General features: G+C 52.5%; 1 protein-coding gene across 11 annotated transcripts in view; it reads left to right on the top strand.

Annotated features, from left to right (window-relative positions):
• The window catches only part of PPFIBP2 (PPFIA binding protein 2), a 147,103-nt gene that overhangs the window by 59,538 nt on the left and 73,351 nt on the right, over nucleotides 1-14,214 (top strand). Inside the window, exon 1 of one of the 11 annotated variants that reach the window (XM_041730033.1) lies at nucleotides 1,037-1,146. The exons of 7 other annotated variants lie outside the window; for them this stretch is intronic. Coding sequence is in view for 3 of the 4 variants with exons in the window: in XM_041730029.1 (XP_041585963.1) it covers nucleotides 9,924-9,992 (69 nt within the window). In the remaining variant the exon portion in view is untranslated. Of the gene's footprint in view, nucleotides 1-1,036; nucleotides 1,147-7,773; nucleotides 8,263-8,582; nucleotides 8,955-9,908; nucleotides 9,993-14,214 lie in introns of those variants that run through there. 3 more of the 11 variants (XM_041730030.1, XM_041730032.1, XM_041730029.1) reach the window with 3 other exon arrangements.

The raw sequence follows: 14,214 nt of genomic DNA, 5'->3' as shown, positions 1-14,214 counted from the left end.
TCTTTATAAAGGGGCACAGTATAGGCCCACTGCTCCTTTACTCACTGAACCATCTCCCAGTGATCCATATTCACAGTAAAGTTTGAGAAACACTGCTTTAAACCACAGATGCTCACTGAAAATATTAAAAAAAAAAAATACATGTGGCTTAGAATAGGAACTAATAAGGCAGCTTGAAGGATCAGGTGGGGAGTGTTTATGTCTGTGTGTCCGTCTTGTGTTTGTGCTATTCTCCTCTTTAGTCAATTGGCTTTGCCATATCCTTCCATTGCTGCTTTGTCATCTGTTGGCCTGGCATGGTCCAGCTGTGCCTTGTGAACTGTCAGTTGGTGTTCTTTCTCCAGAGAAGTGTCATAAACAGTAAGGAGGTTTATGTGTCATTAACAAGATATCCAGAAGATGGATGGTCCCAGGGTCAAATCAGTGGCTCTGGGATGACCCCAGTGGCTCTGGCTCTTCCCATCTTTCTGCCCTATTATCCTTAGGGGGTTGGTTTTTCCTCGAGAGTATCCCTTAGCAGCTGCAAGTTGGCTACTACAGCTCCAGGCAACATGTTCAGAGGTAGGACATGTCTTTTCCTCTCCCTCCACCTCCCTCCATTAGGAAGGAAATTTTTTTTCTCTGAAGCCCTGCAGCAGACTTCTCATATGCTCCTAATGTCCAGATTTGTTCACATGTGCATAACGTAGCTGCAAGAGAGGCCGGGAAACAAGTATTGGTACTTTCATTCACCATAGTGAGAGGTGGCCTTTGTCTAGAAGAAACCATGACAGGAGGGAAGGGGGATGAATGGCTTTTAGAAAGACAGCCCCGAGCAACTGCCACATGGCCTTTAGATTTGATTTTATTCTTGTTGACAAATTCTTTTCGTGTTTTCTCTCCTGCATCATTCCCTCTATGTGTGTGTGGCTCAAATTCCTGAAGGAGAGAATCTAATTGGCCTCCTCCTCATTTTTGAGCCAAGTCCTCCAGGCCAACAGAAATGTTAGGTGCAAAAGAAACATAAGTTAAAGGCCCTTCTTTTACACACAGCTGTGGATTAGCTGCCCTTGGGTGTGGTGAGAGGATCCCATGGTAGAAGACGTCTTCCGTGCTGTGGGACCCTCAGACGCCGACGTGGGCATCTGTAGTACATAAGGAAAACAGGTGCTGCTGGGGCAGAGGGGGATGTGGGGGAATGGTTGGTGGTTAGAACAGGAACAAACAGCAGACTGATCTGGGCCCTGCCTTTGTCTCCAGTGGAGAAGGAGCTCCTGGTCCTGGTGGACCACAGGCCGCTGTGTTTCTCTACAGTGGGGCTGGTTCTCTCTCTGCCGGGTGCTGGCATGCTGGACAGAGATCGATAGGCAGCAGCGAAGACTCTGCCTGGGGATAGTTACAAAATTGTGTGGGACTCTCTAAGCAGGGGACCCCCTCTGTGGCTTCAGTGAGGAAAGGAACAAAGTGCCCAGATTCTCTTGTCCTGGAAGTGGTATCTGTGTCTGAATTCTGGGCCTATCACCAGAAAGTTGATAGCGTACCTGGGAGCTTCCAATAAGGCCCTCCTGGAGGGATAGTGTCCTGGGGTCCAGAGTGAGCCGGGGCCCAACTGGCAGAGAAGTTCAGTGGGACTGTTCCATGCTGTGGGACCGCAGAGCTGCATGAGCTCAGGAGATGAAAGGGTCATCCCTCATGTTAGGTAGACAGGGCCAACCTCACGGTCCATACTAGCAGAGGGTGAAGCTGAGTCCCTGGCTACAGGGCTGCGGCATCTCTGCTGTGATGGATATGGAGCTGAGTTCCACAGGGGGCTGCCTCCTTCACTTCCCTGCAGCTACCTCCTCGACCTGTGGAGAAGTGCAGATGATGTCCTCAGGGAGAGTGTGGCCATTTCTGGTCAAGAGCCTCTCAGTCCCACCAGATGGTCCTGAAGGCCAGAAAGGATAGAGGTGCTTGTTGGTGGCCCTGACATGCACCACAGGCAAGGAGGAGCTTGTGCCACCGTGGCCGTGTCTAGGAATCTAGCTGTACCTTGAGTGGGGCTTTTTCCTGGTCTAGAAGGGGTTTCCCTATTTTTCTACACCTGCTTGCCTTGGCTAGATGGAAGCTGGTTGGGTAGCCAGAGCTGAGCTGGGGGTAGAGCCCATAGCGGGACTAGTCTTCCAGAGGGCTCAGCAGGGCTGGGGGACAGCCAGGTGGTGACTCAGGCCCCTGGGTGATGCCCAAGAGCTCTCAGAGCCAGCAGTCTCCAGCCCTGGGTGCTTCTCTAACAGTTCAGTACCTATGCCTCTTCTCCTCCTGCAAATACCTCTATCCTGCTGTTTAATGGCTTTGGATGTGGGTCAGGGGGATCCTGTGTAAAGTGCCAAGGCTTCAGGGCCTCAAGATGAAGTCCAAGGAAAGGCTGGCAAAGGCAGCAGCAACAGAGTGAGGGCAAGTCAGGGCAAGCCCAGGCTCCAGGGTGAGGGGAAGAGGTGGGCAGAGAACCTGCAATAGGACTGTCCTCAGGCCCCTCTCTGGAAGCAGGGTTCCTGCAGTAGCTTGACCACCCAGCCGGAACCCTGGCTTTCTTCCACAAGGTTGCAGGTGTCCCCGCAAGTATGCTTGGATGGCACTGAACCAGGGTAAGGCAGCATGGGAGGTAGGAAGAGGCCAGTGGTCTGTCACTCGCTTGTGGCTTTGGATGAACCTCTCCCTCCTTAGAGACTCCCATCTCCCTACTGGAAGTGACAGCTGATTGGACAGTCTGCTGCAAGATCTGGCCAGGCTTTCCAGTCCTGGCTTCATGGCCAGTACAAGCCACTGCCTTCCCCGAGCCGAGGCCTTTCGGTTTCCAAGGTGGAGACGGGTTAGGGAGCCTCTCTAGGTGCAGCCACCCTACAGTCTGGGCTGGGTGGAGGCTGACATCTCAGGAGCAGTAGAATGGGATGGCGGGGCAGTGAGGCCCTCTCTAGGCTGTGTGCTCCCTACTGACAGCCTGCTGCAGCTTCAGGAGCCTTCGGTTCCCTTCTTAACTAGTCTTTCAAGAACCAAAGTGGCCTGGGCCCAGAAGGCACATGGCCACCCCCCTCATTGCTCCACTACCTTGTCCCAGATGGCTGCTTGCTCAGCTCCCAGCTCCTCAAACAAAGCCCCGTCATTCCCACCAGATTTAGCTTGCTATCTCTCATTCTGGCCAAGGAAGCAAATCTGTTTACCATGCTGAAAAGCCAGAGGAGTTCTAAGAAAAGGTAGGGAGGAAAAGCTGTTCTGTGAATTATGAACTGTGAGCTTGTTCCTTATGCCATGTGATTTGTCTCTGTTATCTTTATTCTCCACCCGGGACCTAGAACAAAAGATGGATCAGGATATATGCTTGTTGGACATACTCATTTTGAAAAGTTATGGGGGTTTTATAGGGAAATCTTTTTCTCTGGAACTTGAGAGAAGGGGAAACTTGGTGCTTACATTTCAAGGGAGAAGAAAAAAAAATAGAGCTTCTAGGAGCCAGTTCGCAGTGTGAGTTTCTTGCCTTTCCCTTGTGAGAGCTGAAAGTCACAGGTATAGGCCCCGCCCACTAACCCCACCCCCCCTCACCCCCTTTGCTCCCAAGGGACTCCTCCCCCGAACTGGGCTGGTTGTCTGGGTCTTTGTTCCTGTGTGAAGTACCGGATGTAGCCACTAGGTGGGAGTCAGGGATAAATGCTAGAAAGTCTAAATCCCAAGGAAGGAGATCCAGGCTCTGTACAAGAAAAACAGCTTTGTTTGTTTCAGTTGGACAGATGACCTAAGCTCCTCTCATTGATGAAGCTGCTGAGCAGTGTACCTGGGTCAGTTGGCAGAGCTCTTTCCTATTTTCCTTGGAACCCACTGGCCTGAGAGGCCTCTATGGTCTGTGCTGGGGCAGAGGAAATGCAAGGGCTCAGAGCTGGTCCTGGGAGCAGAGTGATCGGGCCTTCCATTGTCAAAGCAGAGAAGACCTCTCCATACCCCTTCATTCCAGTGCCTTTGGCTGGGGCGCTATTAGGACAGCTCCTTCCATTCCAAGAGGCATTTCCTGGCCCTGTGCTGCCAGGCCCTTGCCCTAGAGAAACCTCCCCGTAGCTTGGATTTTTTTTTTTTTAAATACATTTTTCCTGGCATTAGCATCTCAGAGTGGGGACCCTGCAGCTACTGTAAATTTAGCAGTTTTAACTTTCCTGGATTTTTTGCTGCCCACCGCTTGCACCCAAGTAAATTGTACCCTACTAATTTCTAGAGGTCTGGCCCCTTTCAGACCTGACTTGAGGAAACTATTTCAGTCCCTAAGAACCAATGTTTATAAATGACCAAGAATGTGCAAACACTGGTGAAAAAGAGCAAATAAATCTTTCTCCACTAAGTTTCCTGCTTCGGGCCCAGGGGACACGGTGGCTGATGTTGCCAGGTTAGCATAACTTGGGGTCTGAGCATGTAGACGCCCACCCACCCTGCACCCACCAGGGACCTTCTGCCCTTGCAGGAACCACTGGTAGGTAGGTAGGTAAGTAGGCAGGCAGGCTCTGGAGGATTCATACTTCCAGGCAAACTTGCTCAATACCCTGTGCTTTAAGAAGTTTCTGAAAGTGATTCCCTAACCCCTGACTATTCAAATACGGTCCTTAGATCCTCACATATGAACATCACCCGGGAGCTTGTTAACAATGCACAGTGTCCGGTCCCATTCTCAACTTTCTGGGTCAGAATTGGCATTTTTATAAGAACACCCTTCAACCCAGAGGATTCATTTTACATGAGGAAGTATTACCCTAGCCAGGGGTCAGCAACCTGTGGCCTGCATTTGGCTCACTGCCTTTTTCTTAGGCCTCATGAGCTAAGAATGATTTTTATGTTTTTCAATGAGAAATGATGAGCATATTTTATCTGAAAATGGCCTAAAATCCCAATTTCAATGTCCACAAATAAAGTGTTAACATAGCCACCCTCTTGGGTTTATGTGTTAGCTGTGGCTGCTTTTGCACTTAAAATGGCAGAGAGTATAACAGAGACCATATGGCCTGCAAAGCCTAAAACATTTGCCATCTGGCCCTTTACAGGGCAAGTCTGCCGATTCTTGTCCTAACTCCTTGTGGGGAGTGGGGGAGGGGTTCCTGTGCTTATGCACCATGGGGATTTGGGCTGCGGTGGCTGGGCTGCTATTCCACAAGCAAGACTTGCTTGCCAGCCCAAAGGGGCAGTGGTCCTCTGGCTGGGCTCCTCCCTGTCCTCCACCTCCACTCCCCAGTGGCAGGTCCACCGTGCAGCACACCTGTTGGAAGGACACAAACCTATATCTGGCATATCAGGGCCATCCTGATACCTGTCACCATGGCCCAGAGCCCAAGGTTCAGGGCTGAGCTAGAGCTCAGGCTGCAGGTGACAGGTCAGAATGGCACATGACCCGTGAGGCACCCCTCCCCCCTCAGTCCACAGTTCTGCCCAATTAGGTGATGCTGAACTCCTGGTAAGAGGAGCCAAACTTTAGGAAGCCACCCTTAGTCATTCCCACACGTATATGAGATTCCAGCCGTGGAGGTGACTCTCCAGGGTTCCCTGCTAAGCCCTGGGATGGAGGAGGGGGGAGGGAGCAAATCACATGAGTTTCCCTGTCCAAACCGGACTATGCTATCTATCCTCTTAGCTGTGTTTTTAGGCTCCAAATGCTCAGTCTCTCAATGTCATGCCCTTTGCCTTCAGCCGGCTGCCTCGTGTTCCAGACAGTGATGAGCTGAGTGTGGTTGCTGGTGAGTGACTTGCTTTTGGGAAGGTCCAAGGGCTTTCAGGGTCACCGTAATGACCCCTATTTATGTACCCCCTGTGGTTCCTGAGATCACTCTTCAGCAGTAGATCCAAGGTGGTGTAATAGATAGGAGGACCACCCCCTCAACCCCCTTTAAGGGAAGATTAAACCTTTCAGAATAACTGCTCAGGCCAGAAAAAACACAGGCTTCTAATCCTTTGGGAGTCACGGAACATTTTGATAATCTGAAAATTTTATTTTCAGAGAAATGATGATTTATACATCCAAACAGGATTTTGTATGTATCCTGTGAACCTATTCAGAGGCCTATCTAATCCCCCCAAAGTCTACCTGTGGGCCACTGTGAGGTGCCCCTGGCCGGGATGGCCTTCTGAGTGAGGTGGTTCACCTGTAGGTTTGCCAGCTGTGCCCTGCCAGGGAGATCACAGGGCCATGCCCAGGGCCAGCTGCCACCTGCCACCTGGGGGTCAGTGAAAAGATGTGTATGGCTTCTGTGTCCTTGGTCACTCAACCCACCTGCCACATGCGTGCTCTGCTCCTAGGTCTTTGGATTGTTATTTTGTGCATTTCTGAGTTGAATCATAAAACACAGTTTGAAAAAAAAAAGGGCTGAGGTAGGAATTGCTACTTGAGGATACCATAAAAATATGTCAAGAATTTAGCTGCAACTTGTCTGGATTCCTCCCTCCTCTCCTTTCCCTTTCTATACCTTTCTGCTCCATCTTTTCCTCTCAGTGAAGCATCGTTACCCTGGGGAAGCACACCTTCAAGACTCCTATTCTCCAATTAGAATTTTCGGCTTTTGCCACGTGAGCCTTACTCTTTCACTCAAAGAATGTTTAAGTTCTTACTGTGTGCCAAAATCTGTGGCAGGCACGGAGGTCAGAGCAGCGTGCCAGGGCTCAGACACATGTTCTCCAGTCTGGTGCAGTGCACAGACCTGTCAACAGTCCAGGGTGGTTCAGTATGACAGGGCAGGTGATAAAGTGGAGAGAGATGTGGCTGATGAGTGGATGCTATCTGAGCCAACCCCCATGGGCAGGTGGGAGCTAGCAAGGTGGAGAGAAGCCACCACATTGCTCCATTGTCCTTTCTTGCCTCCTCTCCCTCCAGAACCTACTGAAGAGCACCAAGCCCCGACCAAGGGGAACAGGGGCTGGGATTATGCCCCGTCCCTCCTCATCCAGCCCCTAAACCCACTCTCCCTCTTCTTCCCGAGAGCCCCCAGAAACACCTTTACCACAGACCATGTGATAATTCTTTATTCTTTATTTGCTCAAGGCAGGAAGTCAGTTTCACTTGCCTTGGGTGCTGGGCAAATGGGTGTTGACCAAATGAATTCTCCCTTTGGCTTCCCCCAGACGCTCAGACAGAAAGAAACAAAACTTCCCTCGCCCTGCAACCTTAGAGGGCTGCTTCGCCAACACATCCTCTCCCCGTTCTGGTCAGGGAGCTTCGAGGGGTGGGGCCAGGCCCTGGTTGAGCTGGGCCAGAGGCGAGAAGGGCCTAGAGCTCCGAGCACGGATGGCAGAGCCTGCTTTTCCTTTCTAGCCTGTGATCTGGGTGTGTCTCCAGGAATTTACTCCTCCCCTCGTGCCAGCTGCTGGCCAGAGCGCTCCGGCTGCCGCCTCTGATCTGTGTGGACTGGGCCAGCCTGCTGGCGACTACCCTGCCAGGCCCGTTCTGCTCTCTCTCGGGCTGGCTTCTGGGCAGTGGTGGATGTCGGGGCCATGCTGGGGGGCAGGCTGACCCTTCTCTTCAGGCTGGCGGTTCTAGGGCCCACCCCCACCCCCTTCACCCCGCCCCACCACCGCCGTGACCCCTAAGGGCCCTGGGAAGGCCCACGCAATCACAAGATGTGCATCTGCAAGTCATTTAGGGCAGCAGAGCTCAGAGGCCTTGCGTGTAACCACGGTTCCCGCTGTACCCACATCAAGGGCCGCTTTCATAATCACTCCAGCCAAAGGCCGCACGTTAAGGACCAGGCAAAGGAAAAAAGCTGTGTTTAGGGAAGCTCTCAGAGTGAGAGGAGTGTGTGGAGGTGAAGGGCAGCCCAGCCTGGGGGTGGGGGGGGCAGGAGGGGAGGCCACCCTGGAAGGCCAGCACCGGGAAACAGCGATCCCCTGTCTCCACTGGCTACTGCCTTCCTGGGGCTCATCCCCAGAGCTCCCCCTGAATCTCATGGGTACACACAGGAGGTGGCCTCACCCTGCCCTGGCCCTGGCCTCTGAGGCAGCTCCTCTGGAGAGGGGGACAGGCGGGCCTCAGCCTTAACAGGGGCTGTACCCATCCTGGGGCTGAACGCACTCCAGGAAGCCCGGGTCTCCCCTGGTGGCTGCCAGCAGCCCAGGCCAGACTCCTCCGATGGCAAACGCCTTCCACCTCGGCAGACAGCGCCAGCAGCGCCAAGGACGGCAGACACCCAGCGGGCCAGGAAGCCAGGCTGGGGCTGGTTCCGAATGTGTGCTTTTTTGGAAATGACAGGCCCTCCTGAGGGCCCAGCCCGACGCCCGCCTGGAGAAGGGGTAGGCGTGGGCTTCGGGGTGGGGGTCAGGCTGTGTGTGTGGGAACGGGCAGCTCCTCCAAGAGCAGCACTTATTTTTAGTCTTCTCCCCAGTCCCAAATAAACTGAGAGCAGCTGGGGGCCTGTGGGTAAATGCAGAGTGGAGCGGAGACAGGAAATCGGGGTCTCTCCGTAATGAGTTCCAGCCACTGCAGAAAGGGGAAGCCAGACGAAGAATTTTCTTCGGGACTGTTTCCCTCTGGCAGGCTCTGGTATTATCACCAAAAAGAATGTTCCTGTGTGTGTGTGTGTGTGTGTGTGTGTGTGTGTGTGTGTTTACAACTCCTGTCCCAGTCTCTTTTCCCCCTACCTTTTTGCTAGGTCTGATTGCTCTGCAGGCTCCTAGTCCCGGAGCCGGTGCCCGCGTGTGTCTGGGGGCGGAGGGGGAGGACACGGGAGCAGTAAGGCCGGCCTGAGCCGCGGTGCATCTGAAACTGTGTGGGGAGAGGCCCAAGGACACGGGCCAGGGAAGTGGGGAAACTTGAACACAGCTTGACGTCCCGGGGGGAGGGGGGGCAGGAGCAGGGAAGAGGAGAGAATTTGGTCTCTAGCCAGCAAAAGGGCTTTTTCAACCAAGGACTCTAACTGCTGACATGGGTGCCCAGCATGGATGGGGACATTGATGTTTACAAGCATTTTGCGTGGCTGAAGAGGGTAAGTGGCTGGCTGCTTTATCTGGGTCTCCCTGGAGATGCTGCTGGGGGGTGGGAGCGGTGGGGGGGGTGTTTGTCCGGCAAAGCCCTGTTGTGGCCAAGTTCTCCATGAGAATCTAATTATAGGCACTAGGGGAGAAAACAGTCAGCTGTCTTTGTTTCTCCACTGACATTCTGGTGAATGAGCTTCTGTACAGAAAGGCACGGATGCGGTGAAAAAAGTTCAGCTCTGGCACTTAAATGGTGACCAGATAAAGGTGTCCCCCTAGCCTCTGGGTTCCAGGATGCCGAGAGGAAGCTGCTGCCTTTCAAATGCACTGAATTCAGACCTCAGGGTGTTATCGGATGCGGAGTTCGCGGTTGCTGTCAGCAGGGAGAGCTTCTGTGCTTCCGGAGGAAGGCTCTCGGGGAGTTCTCTTCTGCTTGCTCTGAAGCCAAGGGTTTGGCTTGCGAGTTGCTGATGCCCTTTCTTTAGGGGACGAGCTCAGGTGTGTGGTGTGAGCCGCGAACGAATGAATGAAATGAATGTTGGGGCCGGGGTAGCATCGGTACTCGCAGAACTCAGGCTCTCTCCTCCTCCGTGACCATCTTTAAACCGGCTCAGTGGTTGTCTCTATTTTTCACACCGAGGCTGAGCACTTCTCAGAAGCAGGAAGGGCCAAAGCAGCTGACAGATAAGAGATTGGACATTGTAACCGGGGAGGAGCAGGAGGGACAGGAAGCGTTGGGCTGGGAGAGCCCCCCACCTCCCCCCAAACACGGGGATGCTGGCTTTTGTATGCACCCTCTGCAGCACGCGCTCCGCAAATATTTCTAGAGACGGGGTCCTGGGTGTCCAGTGGTGAGCAAAGTGGAATCCGACTCTGCTCTTGTGGGAGACAGAGGTTACTGTCCCAGCAAATAAACCTGAAGTTACAAATTAAGTGCAGCGACGAGCAGGGACTGTTGATCGCCACCATCCAGGGCATGAATGAGTGAGAAGGAGCAGTCAGGGAGCCCTCCGAGCGAGGAACGCTTCACGGAGACCTGGAAAGTAGGAGTGAGTCGGGTGGAAAATGGGGTGAAGAACACCCCACTCAAAGAGGCTCGTGTGTGTAGGGTCCAAGGCAAGAGGGAGTTGGGTGCGCTGCAAGACTGCGAGAAAGCCGGTGAGGCTGAGCTCCGTGCAGGGGGAGCCGGCAGGTGCTCAGTCACACAGGACAGTGGAGGGTGAGGGTTGCGCGGGGACGTGGTTTGTGTGACGGGGGGCGGGGGGTTGTGGCAGAGAAGTGACCTGGGACACGTGGAGGGGGAGGAGGTCCAATTTGTATTTTAAGAAAATTGCTCTATCTGTGAGGTGGTGTGTGGCAAGCTGTGTTGTGAAAAGTAAGGCAGCTGAATACAGCTAGAGCTCTGGGGACTGGGACTGGTGGGGACCAACCGGTACAAGCCCTTCATTTAACAACACCCAGGAGAGGCTAAGGACCTCCTGATTGTTAGTGTTAGAGCTACTCGTGGTGCAGCCTGCCCTTGAACCCTGCTTTCTGTCTCCCAGTCCAGTTCTCTGTCCTCCTCTCTTTTGCCAAATATGTCAAAAATTACTGGTTTTAGAACTCGGTAGAAATCCTGTCTGTGCTCAGCCCCTGCTCAGCGTTGGGATGGGGGCGCTGCAGCCAGCAGAGAGCAGGCTGAGGGGACCAGACATTTTGGCAAAGGTTTGTATCCATTGTCTTAAGCAGTCAGAAACCTTCCCTGGAGATTCTGGGGGGAAATCGGTGAGAGGTGCACTTCCCATCACTCAGTCTGTTTTCCCATATCCAAATGAAGCTTTTAACCACACGGTCTTCCAGCTGTGATGTGCCTGGGACCGTCAGTGCCATGTCCCAGCGGATATAACTCCACAGCTCATGCAGAAGCTTTGTCCATAGAGGAACTGATTGTGCATGTGCTGTGGTGTAAGAAGGCCCTTTGTCCTGAGACCCAGGCTGTGCACGCTGGCTCCTGTGCACAGCTGGAAGGCAGCTCAGGGAAGTTTGAAGCAAGGAGACCTCAGAAACCTCTAGGGTGACTTCCAGCAAAAACAGTTTTTCTTCTACTTTTAGAATCTTATAGATCATTAAACGTGAAGCACAAAGTATTGGATATGATATAGGAAGAAGAACCAGAGTGTCTCTACCCTAAACACTAGTGCCAGATTCTTTCCCTTTTAATCCCCTTCAAAAAAAAAAAAAAATCCCTTCCTCTGTGACCCTGATCCTAAGACCCCAGGACTTGCTGTTAGTCTGGAAAAGAAAGCCCAGGCTCACCTGCCTGCTTGGCCTTTGAGACTTTCTGCGATTGAGCCTCAACTTAGCTGTTTTGTCTCCTCATTCATATCTGCTCTGAGCTCTTGCGTCCACTCGCTCCCTTTGCTGAGCTGCTGCCCAGCATCCTCCTAATTGCCACCCACTTTAGGAGACTCCATCGAGGCTCTCATTTTCCAGCAGTCCTTTACTGACCCCAGTCCTGCAGTGGGCTCCTCCACCTCGGATCTCTAGTACCTCCCATCTGCCTGGCTCACATACCCCTTCTCCTACTCATCCTCAAGCCGAGGTGGCTTGGAGAGCTGGTCTCTCTTGGGCCAGGATTCTGAAGGTGCAAACACTGTCTCCTTCATTTTCCCATGCAGAAGGGGTGACTTTAGAAAAGATGGATGCGGGGTGACCTGGTGTGTAAGCTGGAAGCCCTTGGCCTTTGACCAGCCTGGCCTGGGCGGGGGGAGCGGTTAGTGTCTCGGAGCAAGACCAAGTCTTTGAATTTGGGAGCAACGAGGGAGATGTCTGTGGGCTAGGAGACACAGACTGGAGGGGATGCCTTAGCTCAGAAAGGGGACATTGTTCTGTGGCCTTTGGGGGATGGGATGCTGTGTACTGTTGTAATTAAGAACACGTGGTTTGGAGTAAGGGCTGTTCTGGAATCTTGGCTTTGCCAAACTTACCTACCTTATGATCTTAGGTAGATTTCCTCAAACCCTGGATTTCTTCATCTATGAAATAAGGAAGTTAACAGTGCCTATAATGACACGCAGGTTTTGTGAGGGTCAAGTAAGCTAATGTCGTAGTGTGCGTAGCATAGTACCGTGCCTGTAAGAACCCTGCCATACCCGTTAACTGCCATTGGCGGTTATGAGGAAGGTGGGAACTGACAGGAGAATGGTGAGACCAGTTTGGTTCTCACCCAGCAGCACGTTTGAGGCCATTCCTCCCTTCGGCTCTCACCCCTTGCTGCATTCCACATCGAGGTCTCAAGCTGAAGACCTAAAAGAGGCAGCTGTGACCTGGCCCATGGTGAATAACCAGAGGCACCGGCAGCTGCTGGCTCTGGCCATCCTGGCCCTGGCTGCTGCATGAAGGCTAACCAGCTCCCTCCTGCTCCCTCTCCAACAGACAGAGCCCAAGGACAAGGTAATCTGCCGCAGGAGTCCAGAGGGCCTCTGTCCCTCAGCTGTTTGGTTCCTGACTGACTCACAAACAGCTCACACCTGCCCTGCCTTGAGATCCGTGGATCCAACCCACATGGTCACAAGGGAGTCTCTAAAAATAGCTCCAGGCAGGGTCTGTGGGGCCCACCCACTGCCCTCTGAGGGGAGCTTATTTTCCCAGGAACAGAAATCCCACTGTCAGCATCTTCACACTGTTGCTTGGCTTCTAGCACTTCCAGTGTTTAAAGCCAACTTCTAGCCCAAAGTCTCAAAGAGAAAGGAATTACCCTGGATCCCCGATGCAGATAGCTTGGGTTCTGTAGTAGAATGTGGGATGAGCTCCACCTGCTAACTTGAGACTTTATTCTGTGTCATCTGGTATTCGAATGGTTGATCCAGTAACCTGGGCCGGAAACGCCGCTAGGACAAATAGACATGCAGGCATCCTAGCTCCAGACCTTGACTTGCCTTCTGCTCAGGTGGGACTGCAGTGCAAGGGGGAGAAGTAGGCATCAGCCTCTGGAAGCCACTCCTACTGGCTGACAGTACAGATCCTGGATCCAGCTCTTTAGGCTCAGGTCTCCGCTCCATGTGACCTTGGATAACTGGCTTAACCCCCCTGTGATTCAACCTCCTCGACTATAAAATATGGATAAATAATGCAATGTATGTAAAGTGCTGAGAAAATGCATTGTAGACATTTATTTATGGTAGTGGTGATCTGGACCATAACTGACAGCCTTTGGTTGCTCCAGAGCCATATGCCCCGCCGTGATTCTGGATGGAGAGGTTTTTCAAGACCACAAGGAGGATAGCAGTGGGGATGATTACTAAAGAGTTTTAGCCATTTGCAATTTCCTATAGGTATATCCCGTCTTTAGCCAATGTGCCCAACTTGCCCAAGCATCCTATTCCTCAGCATAATGTAGGAGCTAGAATTCCACTGTCTCTGACCTCTGGCACCTGTGATTCCTGTCTGTCAGCTTCTTGGAGAGGCCCTCAGGCCTCTTTCCCAGCAGGGTTTAACAAGGTGACATCATACAGGGCCATTTGTTAAATAGCTTGTAGATACTACAGAGCAGCACAGCCATTGGTAGCTCCAAGGGCTGGTGGCTGTGCTTGGGGATCCTGGACTCCTCCTTGCATTCTTCCCTCTCTGGCTTCTGTGTCAGCCCTTTCACACCTTTCCATTTGTCCCCAGCCTGATGCTCCCCTCTCAGCAGATGTCACTAGCTACTTCACTGTGGGGAGGGGGACGTCACCCATAGATGAATCTCTCCTATTCCCTCCCCTTCACCACAAAACGTAACAATGTTCACAGCCAACATTTTCAGCTCCTGTTTCATGGTCCAAGGCTAGATTGGGATCTTGTCCTCCTGACCCAGTCTGGTTCTGCTGCCTCTCTTTCCTCTGATCATTTCTTCTCACATCTGCCCTGCCTGCTCATCCTTGTCCTTGGCAGAAAATGCTTCTCCTCCATTCTTAGTCTCCTCCATTCTTAGGGAAAAACAAATCAAGACTGTCTTTGAGGGGATCCCTGGGTGGCTCAGCGATTTAGTGCCTGCCTTCAGCCCAGGGCCTGATCCTGGAGACCCGAGATCGAGTCCCACGTTGGGCTCCCTGCATAGAGCCTGCTTCTCCCTCTGCCTGTGTCTCTGCCTCTCTCTGTGTGTGTGTGTCTCTCATGAATAAAAAAATAAAATCTAAAAAAAAAAAAAAAGACTGTCTTTGACCTTTACTTGCCTCTCCACGCTGCCTGATAACCTGCCTGCCTTTCGCTATCAGGAACCTTGAATGAGTGGGCTGAAAACTCACCATCTCT

Source organism: Vulpes lagopus, chromosome 15 (genome assembly GCF_018345385.1).
Source record: "Vulpes lagopus strain Blue_001 chromosome 15, ASM1834538v1, whole genome shotgun sequence".
Classification (NCBI taxonomy): Eukaryota; Metazoa; Chordata; class Mammalia; order Carnivora; family Canidae; genus Vulpes; species Vulpes lagopus.
This window is presented reverse-complemented; position numbering and strand designations above follow the sequence as displayed.